The following is a 10,975-nucleotide window of genomic DNA, read 5'->3' as shown; positions in this document are numbered from 1 at the left end:
AAATTACCATGATAAGCCTCTAACCTTTTCTATCTTCCTAGCAAACCGTTGTTTGGCTATGTTACCGCTTTGCTCAGCCCCTCTTATAACGTTGCTAGTTGCAGGTTGTTCCATGTTGGGACATGGATATCATGGGATATCAAATATCTCTTATTTAATTAATGCATCTATATACTTGGTAAAGGGTGGAAGGCTCTACCTTTTGCTTGGTGTTTTCTTCCACTCTTTCCGCCCTAGTTTCCGTCATACTGGTGTTATGTTCCTTGATCATCGTTCCTAACGCACTCAGGGGAATGAGACCCTCTTGACACTTTGAATAACCGCTTCCAGCAAGGCCCAACATTGGTTTTAACATTTTCCCAACATAATAAACATGGTAATAAATTTGACGCATAGGGAGTTAGCGCTACCCGAGGTTCGTTACTCCACATAATACATGGGCCAGTGCTGATGGTGCTGGTCCAAACTAGAGCATCGTGCAGGCTACCTGGGGCAACTCGGGACGTCAGTTACTGTACGCTTAGATCATCTAGTCGTGTATTGAGAATGAGATACGTGCGACTCCTATCAGGGTGTCGACACGCCAGGAGGTCTTGCTAGACTTGTGTTACCATTGTCGAAATGTCTTGTGCACCGGGATTCCGAGGATACTTCGGGCTGACTCGAGGTTGATCAGGTTTTCTTGAGGTTGAGGTACTTCCACTGCAGCTTGTGTTGGCTTGTGATGGGCCAAGTTGGAACACCCCTGCAGGGTTAAATCTTACGCGAAGCCATGCCCGCGGTCATGTGGCAGATTGGAAATTTTTAATATACGATTGTAGAGAACCTGACACTAAACCCGAATTAAAATACACCAACCGCGTACGTAACCGTGACCGTCTCTGTTCGAGTGAGTTTGAGAAGAGAACGTGGTGGGGTTATGTTTGACTCGTAAGTAGTTCAGGATCACTTCTTGATCACTACTAGTTTGCGACCGTTATGCGTAGTTTCTCTTATTATTCTTGTACTCGTAAGTTAGCCACCATACAATGCTTAGTGCTGTTGCAACCTCACCACTTATCCATTCCATACCCATTAAGGTTTGCTAGTCTGGATACCCATGGTAATGGGATTGTTGAGTCCTCGTGGCTCACAGATTACTTCAACAACAGTTGCAGCTACAGGTTATACGATGATCTGACGCGAGAGCGATGCTTGTTTGCTTTTGGAGTTCTTCTTCGATCAAGGGATAGGTTTCGGGTTGGGAGCCTGGGATTAGCAGGGTGGATGTCGTTCTTCTTTTTCGTTTGATTTCATCCGTAGTCGGATCTTGCTCTTTCGTATGATGATTGCTATGTATTGATATATTGATGTATTCGTATTGTAGCTTGTGGCGAGTGTAAGCCTTTATCTGGTATTCTCATCTATTCAATACATGGTATGTTGTAATGATATCCACCTTGCCATTCGCTCGAAATGTGATTGTGCCTGATCATAAATTCATCACGTGATTGTGATAGAATCGCATCTTGGGCGCTATAGGGATTCCCCTCCCTGCCACCAGCCGTCGGAGCGACAAGTAGAGAGGAGGCGAATCCACGGGCTCGCCGGTGAAGTTTGGACGAGAGAGTTTACCCTAACCGCCAAGGGATGGGGGAGGGAGAGAGAAACCCTAGATGGGTTCTCAACTTTCTGTTACCGTGGTGCTGCCCTATATTAGCTTGGCATACCTGCTAGTAGCTTGAAAGGACTCCTATATGTGTTTGCTGATGATGGTAGCTTGATGGAGCTATTGGATGTAGTTGGCAGCTTGATGGAGCTATTGGATGTAGTTGGCAGCTTGATTGAGTCTCTGCATGTAGCTGCTAGTAACTATATGAAGATCCTAGCCCTCGATGGATCTCCTGAAGGCACAAAATTTTGTGGATAACAAGAACGATGGACATATGGTTGGAGGGGACAATTCATGGAAAGACAAGATGTGTAGTGTTTGTGTGTTTGGTGTGGTACATGACATGGTATTCTGTGAAACTGAATTTGAGCCTTGGTTGTTGAGCAAATCTCTTAAGAGGTAGTTCTCCATGACCTAAGATATATATTTTTCTATATGAACACATATCTAGTTGTTATATTAAGAAATGAGCAATACCCAACCTTATACAACATTGCACGCGATAAGAATAATACTATTGCGCAAGTGCTCAGCTCATCCCCGCCAAATATTTCGTTCAGGCGGGATTTGATTGGCACCCGACTTATGTCATGGAATAATCTATTGTCCCGTCTGGATTCGATTATCCTGACACAAGGTCGTGATGTGTTTTGCTGGAACCTTACTACATCGGGGTCTTTCACAGTAGACTCTAGGTATCGTGAACTCACGCATTTTGAGGTACCGGTGAGTAATAACAAAAAATTTTGAAAAACGAAGGTACCACTTAAAGTCAAAATATTCATGTGGTATCTCCGTAGGGGAGTTGTGCTAACAAAAGACAACCTCGCACGATGCAACTGCCCGGGAAGTAAGAAGTGTTGTTTTTGTACTCATGACGAGACAATTAAACACCTCTTTTTTTCACTGTAAGTTTGCGTGTTCTACGGGGTCAGCCATCCAAATAGCGTCAAATTTGTATCCGCCCACAAGTGTTGCCAATATTTTTGGTCATTGGCTGGACGGTATTTCAAATGCATACAAAACGCTAATAAGGGTGGGAGCGTATGCCTTACTATAGTCACTTTGGCTATGTAGAAATGATGTTGTTTTTAATGACAAAACTGTTTCTCCTTTGCAGGTTATTTTCCGTTGTACGCACTCGCTTCGTACGTGATGTACGCTACAACAAGCGGAGTACCAACCGCTATTCAAGGCGGTGTGTACGCTGTTGGAGCAGGTGGCTACGGAGATTTTTACCCGACATGGATGGCAGCATAATCGCCGGCTCAGTCCACCATCTCTTTCGACATAGGCATAGTGTCGGTCTATGGACTCTACTGTTGCCGAATTGTCGGTCTTTTATCTTTCTGTTAATCAGATCACTGGTGTTTGGCTGTGTGCATCCTAGTTATGCAGAGCCCGGGTGATACTCTTAATGCTTTGTATCACTATGATGCTACATTTTGAGATAATAAAAGCGCCCTTTATCGAGAAAAATTAAGAAATGAGCAACGGTGTTTTGAGGCTATGGCTTCCTTGGTTCCTTGTTATATCTTCATTGTTATGTCAAGTAAATATTACTCCCTCTGTATCACAATGTAAAATATTTTTTGGTCTAAAATAGACCAAAACAAGATGTTGGTTCGCTTTTCACTCGACATGTATCATCGATGAATTTCATTGGCCGAGTCAATTTAAATGAGACTTTGAATCACTTTAGCCCACACTATAGGTGATGCCATACCATTTGCTATACAATGGGTGTGCCGCATCATTTTCTTACCATGAACAATGTTGTTATATGGTTTTTACAAATGAAAGTACTCATCGAACAAATTTGAAGAGCACATCATGTAAATGCAAAGTTGAGCAATGAATGATTGAATGCCAATATTTGGCAAAATCAAAACTTGCCAAGTTGATAACATTTTGTGAGATTGGCAGAAAAAATTGATAACCAACCAATCACTAGCCAATTGGCATGCGAACTTTTGGCATCAAATCGACCGTGCTCGTAAAATGTGTATAGGAAAGGGGTGCATACTTTAAGATTCGTGCTTGCCATGTGTTCTCATCTCTGCGGGTCTCCTCCCTGCTGTTGCCAGTTCCACGGTCGAAGGCGACCGGCGACCTCCCGGATCTCTCCCTCTGTCGCTGGGGCGGCTGGCTGAAGGCAACGAAGGGTCAGGGGAGCTCCGGAGCAGCCGCCTCAGATCCGGCAGATCCTTGCCTGAACCCAGCCGAATAATTCGTCAGGTTTTCAATCCGATTCGGTCCTGACGGTCCTGCTCGCCCACTTCCCTAGCCGGCGGCAGCTGCGCCTTCCTTTCACCCCGGCGGCGGCATCTCCCCTGTTCAGGTGGAGATCCGGGCTGTTGCTTCCCGGTAAGCCGCCGCGGCACCGGCTCTGGCCGAGTCTGATTCGTGGGAGAGCGGCGAGATCCCGCAGCACCTGTGCTCTTCCGTTTCTTGATTGCTCGCGGATTTCGTTGCATGCTGCTGATCCGGTGCGATTAATCTCTGCGTACGCAGGGTTCCTGCGGAGGCGCAGGCGCCGCGCCTGCGCGCGCAGAGGCCCGGGATCGTCGGCGAGATGAAGGGCGCGTCCGTCCCCGCGGTTGTGGGCATGCCTTCGCCGCTCTTTCTTTGGCGGTTTAAGGTAGGTTAGCTTTTCAACCACAATTTTCCCTCTACTGTGCTGTGGAATGTATTACTAAGTGTAAGTTTCACACACATGAGCTCTGATTTCAGATTGTCTGAGCTTGTTATACCCATCGCATACATTTGCCTGCAAATACTGTAGTAGTGTAATGTACCCGCTCCTGAAAATGGGTCAATTAATACCCTCTCTTTTCATGAGTTATATATATGCTCTGTTGATCATGGTCAGTACCTAAAATGCAAAGTTGAGAACAGATAAGGGATAAGCCCATCACACCTGATGCTTCTCTCTTTTCACTGCCTTACATATGCAAACTTTGTAAATGGGGCTCAAACTCATGCCGTACCTAGCTCTCTGCTAGTCTAAAATGCGCCTTTGCTCATTACAGAACAGCAGCACTCTGTTGATACAGCTGTTGGAGCCCTGTATCGTGCCTTGTAAATGGCCATTCAGGATTGCTATTGTCCTGTTGGAGCTGCTGCTTGTTTTCCTCAATGATTTTTTTTGTTGAGAAAATGCAAAGGGCTTTTGCATTTCATTGCATTGAAAAGGTAGAGTTTTGATACAATCCTCCTAGGAGGTCAATTACAAATTAGGATCAGCGAAACTAGTGCACGTCCCAGGTGGGCGGCAGAATGACGCGTAGGCCGTGGGCGCCCGCTCTTGCCCACTGCTCGGCTTCCTCTTTGATCTTCGAGACCAGGATTTAACCAGGGGCTGGGCGCCCTCAAAGATGCATCTGTTGCGCTGTTTCCAGATCATCCATGGTGTCAACAGAGCAATGGAGGCTAGGACCTTACGCATCAGCGTTGGCGTGTTTTGCCTTGCCTGCAGCCACCAGTCCATGAGTGAATCTTCGTGGCTTGGCCCTGCAGTGGTCATCCGTAGCCAGGATAGGATTTCGTGCCAAGTCTGCCTGGCGAAGGGGCACTCCAAGAGGAGGTGGCGCATCGTCTCGGGAGCCTGGTCACAGAGTGGGCATCGTGGCTGGTGCTGGAGACCGTGTCGAGCCAAGCGGTCGGCCGTCGAACACCGGTCTTGGTTGGCCAACCAGTGGAAAAACTTCACTCTTGGCGGCGCCCAATTCTTCCATATGAGCTTCCACGAGAAGCAAGTCATGGATCCCTGGAAGGTGGCAAGATAACATGAGCTAGCAGAGTATATACCGGAGGCCGTCCATCTCCAAACTAGCTGATCAGGGGTGTCCGAGAGCATGATATGCTCGATCGCCAGCCAGACTTGAAGGTACTGGCCAATCTCGTGTATGCCCAAGGTCCCATGAATGTCCCTGGCCCAGCTATGGCCTTGCATTCAGCGACGGTCCGGATTTTGCTCCGGTGTTTGGGTATGCACTTGTAAAGTGCCGGGGCGATCTCACAAATGATTGTCCATTTATCCAGCGGTCTTCCTAGAAATATGCCGTTGTTCCGTTTCCGAGGGTCATCGTGGTGGACGCGAAGAAGAGCGCTCGCTCCTCGGCAGAGAATTGTAGGTCCAGGCCATTCCAGGCGCGCTCATGGTCAGTGCGCGAGAACCATAGCCATCGTAGCCGTAGAGCAAGGCCAGCGCGCTCCAGGTCCTGGACTCCCAGGCCTCCGTGCGATATGGGGCGGCAAACGCGGCGCCAGTTGACATGGCAGTGGCCTCCATTGGCGGCAGCACGGCCGGCCCACAAGAAACCATGCTCAATCTTCTCAATTTGACGAAGCGTCTTCTTTGGCGGCGCGTAGGCGAGTAGTTGATGCACGGGGATGGCGCTCAGCACAGACTTCACCAGCGCAAGCCGCCCAGGCTTGTTCATCAGGTTGGCCTTTCAAGCGGGGAGCCGGCCGGCAATCCCATCAACTAGGGGCTGCAGTTGGGCGGCCTACCGTGAGGGGGATCCCGAGGTAGGTGATCAGCAAGTTGGCGATGAGGCCGCCTAGGTGCGCAAGTGCTGCTGTCGCCTCGTCCGTGTCACAGTGCAGCAGCGAGGCGGAGCTCTTGGCGTAGTTCACCATTAGGCCGGAAGCGCGGCCGAAGAGCGTCAGGACCTCACGCACGGCAATGATGTCGCTGGGCGAGCAGTGGCAGAATAGCACCACGTCGTCTGCGTACAGCGACACAGTGGGAATGGAGCGCCTCGGGTGTAGCCGCGCCATGACTCCCATGTCAATAGCGCACTTGACGAGCCTGCCCAAGATGTCAACGGCGAGCACAAAAAGCTGTGGTGACACAGGATCACCCTGCTGGAGCCCCTTGCGGTGCCAATGATTTATGATTTATTATTGAATTTCCTCTTAGAGGCTCAAATACATTTGCATGTCCTTATAAAACTATATGCATATATATTAACCTGCTCCACTGTATAAATTAATCAAATGTATGTACCCTAAATATCCTGTTTTATTGATTTCACATCTGCCTGGATTTTATCTGTCAAATTGCTTATCAACCTGTCTTTTTTCCAGGCTATATTGTTTCTCCTATGGGGTTTATGCTGTTGTAAGGTCAGTCTTTCTATGATCGGTCCATGACCTTATTTTCTTGCATGAAATCGATCTTGTGGTAATTGGTAATACTCTTGGGATTACAGATAGGGTGGGACTCGGTTATGAGGATGAGTGCTGATCTGCGAGATTTATTTCTGTATGAGGTTTTCTTATACTATAATCCTCTCTTCCTTGTGGTGAGTTCTATTTATTACTGTATTGTGTTATGCTCAAGGTATTAAGACAGAAAATCAAGCAGCTACCTGTGCATCTATGTAACTGTGCTTAGTGTTCTTATTGTAGGCACTTATGATTTGGTTATGGGGAGTGAATTTGTGGGTCTTTGCACAATCATCAGTGAATTATGTAAAGGTGTTTGATCTTGCGCAAACACATTTATCACACCGAGAAATTTGGAGGGTATGCCTATTGATCTCTCTTGATTGCATTTGCATTTTAAAAATGTTGCTTGAGTCTGGACTTGCTGAAGTTAATATCCATGTTGGGTGCAATTGAACTGACATAGGCATCCATAGGCAACATGTTCTAGTCATTCCATAGGACATTTGCTGTATACATTTCTTGAATAATTTATGTGCCATACTGTTGTTGTGACTTGTGACAGCGTCTTGAGTTTGCAAAATGTTTACTTACCACATTTGTGCTGATTTTAACTTCCAAGCCCACAACATTTCACCTAGTTGCCAATCCATTTTTTGGCATTGCAACTACACTCATAGATAATACCTAATGTAGTTTCTCAAAGAACATACGTCATTTGGATGATTATTCTTGAGAATAACATGTGCCTGTTGTATTTTCTAATGTGAATGCTGAGTGCCTCTTTTTTTGAACCTGGCTCTCTTTTATTTAACCTGTATCATGACCTTTTGTATTAGCTGTGTTCTATTTTTTTTTATTTGTGCATTCTCCATGTTCTTTATGTTTATATTATGCTGTATAACTTCTTATATTACTTGTATCTGACGTATTATTCTGCCAAAGTAACCTTTTCTTTTGTCTTATTGACAGTGTGCTACTTGGCTTACTTTAATTGTTCCCACAAGTATGACAGCTTACCTATACCTGTACTCACATGGGGAAGTGTCACTTGCTGCTTCTCAACCAGTGTAATATCCAGCCCATTGAATCTTTTCCTTTCATGCTTTCTTCTGTGCCGGAGTTCATGAGATTTTTTGGCCTCTACAGTGTGCACAAATATTATCCGCAGAGCTATAGTATTATTGACATCTAATAAAATTATTCTCCCACTGAGTGTGTCCGACTGGGTATGCAGTGCTAATTGATAAATTGGAACTTACATCCTGTCATAGCAGATGATCTGAGTGGTAGTTTGTCCATTATATGTTTCTTTAGCACATCACTTCACTGCACATAGCCTACTTTTCTAAAAGTTAAATCTATTTTCCTGAATCATATCAAGCAAAAGGTCCATTTAGTATGGTTTATGTGCAAGAACAGAAATTAATGTACATCTACCCACAAAAACAATTGATAATGTATACATATTGCTGTCTGCTTGTAGTAGTTAAGTCAATGTGAAGTTCTGCTTGATGCAAGGTCTACCTGTTCCTCCCTCAACTTGGAAAAGGAAAAATCCTGCCGTGCATTCTTCGTATTCTGTAGCAATGCGTTACTTTTCAAATACGGGGTGGTTAAATTGACTTATCTTTCTTATTCTTTGCAGGTTCTGTTGTATGCTATCCTTTTGATAGTCCTCCTTTCTCCGTTTGATATGTTTTATTTATCATCGCGCTTTTACTTCCTGAGGACAATGTTGCGTATAATACTTCCATTGCAAGTAAGTTGTTCAAAATGTTAGTAATGCATAGGTTTTGCTTCATCATGGCATTAATGTATCTGATTGTGCTTGTGGAACCAGCAACCGTATCAAATGAAATTTAATTATCCCCCATGCCTTTATTTTGCAGGCAATTACATTCCCCGACTTCTTTTTGGCTGATATTTTTACATCCATGTCAAAGGTATCCACTTATTTATATGAAATATTGATTGTGGATTATTTTGTTTAGCTTATCACTATTGGAAAAACTTTGACAAAAATGTCACTGTGATAGTTCCACATAAGTTTAGTTTATGTTACTCCCCCCATTCCTAAATACAAGACCTTTTAGAGATTCCAATATGGACTACATACGAAGCAAAATGAGTGAATCTACATTCTAAAATATGTCTATATACATCCGTATGTAGTTCGTATTGAAATCTCTAGAAGGGCTGATATTTAGAAACGGAGGGAGTATATGATTATCTGTTTCTTGTATTGGCTATAATGTAGTATGTTTCGGGAGAAAATGCTATCTAGGTGAAAATGCTGTGTGTGCTATTGCTAAGTTTTGTAGAGTATTGTTTATAGCTTCTTGTTGTCCCACGTTGACATTTCTAGCATTTTTGCTTAATTCTTGTATTTCTTGACAGGTGTTCTCAGATTTGGAACGTTCAGTTTGTCGCATGGTCAATCGTCAGGTTAATTTCTGTATTTCCCTATTATTATGCTCATAGTGTTGTTACTCGGCAGCATTCTCCATACTGTTGGCAAATGATATGCTAATGCAGTAATGCTTTGTTTGGTAAGTTATGGCTAGAATTCATCTTGTTCCTCTTTAATGTCTGTTATTTGGTATTTTACAGGTGGCGACAATCGCTTGGTTTGAAGCTGATTCAATTTGTGGTAGCCACTCTATAGCTATTCCTCTAGTCCTCGTGCTCCCTTATTTGTGTCGTTTCTTCCAATGCCTTCGACAGTACAAGGATACAAAGGAGAAGAGTTGTCTTCTGAACGGTATTACTCAGCATACAGCAGCTTTGATTGTTCATTTATTTTATTTTACTAGGTGAACTTGGATGTTTAAAATGTAACATAAAGATTTGGGATTGTATGCGTTTATACCTGATTACGGAAATCGTTTAACAGTAATTTTGTCCAAAATCCAGCACTCAAGTACTCGACAGCAGTCCCGGTGATTTTTTTATCGGCGCTCAAGTATCATGTATTCCCTGACCAGTGGGTTAGCTTTTACCGGCCCCTCTGGCTTATTTCGGGGGTTATAAATTCGCTGTATTCCTTCTACTGGGATATAAAGCGTGATTGGGATTTGAGGTGCCTGTCTTTACAAGAATATTTTCCTACTCCTTGAACATCCAAGTCCTGCGCTGCTGCTAACGAGTTTTTCTCTCGATCCCTGCAGCATTTTAACCAGGATTTTCATGTTCAAAAGCCCAAGCACATGGACAAGCCTTCTTTATGGGCGGAACTGGGTATAGTCTTGAATATATGTTCATTGTTTAAACTAGCCTACCTTGGTGTTTTTTCATTGGTGCTGATGTGATTGCTCTACAGGTGTATTACTGGGTGTTAGGCAGCAATCTCATTCTCCGCTGCACATGGACATACAAGTTGTCGGCGCATCTCCGGCACAACTACCTCACAGTGTTTGCGATAACAGCTTTGGAAATGCTGAGGCGGTTTCAGTGGGTTTTCTTCCGCGTGGAGAATGAGTGGAACAAGATGACAGCCAAGCAAAATTTTGAAATGTCATCCGATATGCCCTCAGAATCAGACAGGCTACTGGAGTCTAATAGTCACACAGTATGAACTCCGAGGCACCATGTTTTGTGTCTCTCATTCATCATATTCTTTTCATGCGACCTTTTACAGGCTTGTAGACTCTAGGTCATACGGTTCTGTTTTGTTTGTAGGGCTCAGAAGGTCAGGGATACACACCAGTAGGTTTGTAGAAAAAGCTGAAATCGTTGGCGCGAAGCATGTAATCAAATCTCTTGAGAGTTGTCTGTTGACACATGAAGTAATAAATAGTAATACTGGAATTTCTAAGATTTTGCATTATTGTTTTCGTGTATCCGTTTGTCGCGTTGCCATGAATTTGCTGCCGTTTGCATGTGTTTATTTTCTTCTTGCATCGCAGCCATGCAACAGAACTGCAATAGTTTTTTTTGGTAGTTAGCAGTTATTTTTTTCAACTAAAAATTTGCAATTTCACTGTCCAGATCCAAGAATTGTGCCATTTGCACAATGTGCAAGATGATCAAGTCGCGCCGAATTAATCCATGGCTCACGCCTCCCGGGTTTTGTGTTGGTGATCATCAACCGTGTATTGTAGAACATTCTCAAGATTCAAATAGCATCATCTCGTTTGGTGAGTGCCT

The 10,975-nt window shown here is 44.3% G+C and overlaps 1 protein-coding gene across 1 annotated transcript; it reads left to right on the top strand.

The window, feature by feature from the left end:
• Positions 1–3,705: 3,705 nt before the first annotated feature.
• Positions 3,706–10,655, top strand: LOC125519900 (uncharacterized). The gene is made up of 14 exons (XM_048684678.2): positions 3,706–4,018; positions 4,166–4,292; positions 6,746–6,784; positions 6,871–6,963; positions 7,070–7,186; positions 7,799–7,894; positions 8,475–8,588; positions 8,719–8,772; positions 9,227–9,274; positions 9,440–9,590; positions 9,743–9,908; positions 9,997–10,066; positions 10,149–10,397; positions 10,508–10,655. The coding sequence occupies exons 2-14, from the start codon at positions 4,227–4,229 to the stop codon at positions 10,544–10,546; spliced, it is 1,302 nt and encodes a 433-aa protein (XP_048540635.1). The 5' UTR covers positions 3,706–4,018; positions 4,166–4,226; the 3' UTR covers positions 10,547–10,655.
• The last annotated feature ends 320 nt before the right edge of the window (positions 10,656–10,975 follow it).

Source organism: Triticum urartu, chromosome 7A (assembly GCF_056163025.1).
Source record: "Triticum urartu cultivar PI428250 chromosome 7A, HENAU_Tu73, whole genome shotgun sequence".
NCBI classification, from domain to species: Eukaryota; Viridiplantae; Streptophyta; class Magnoliopsida; order Poales; family Poaceae; genus Triticum; species Triticum urartu.
Note: the sequence above shows the minus strand (reverse complement) of the source record. Positions and strands in the feature narration are given on the sequence as shown.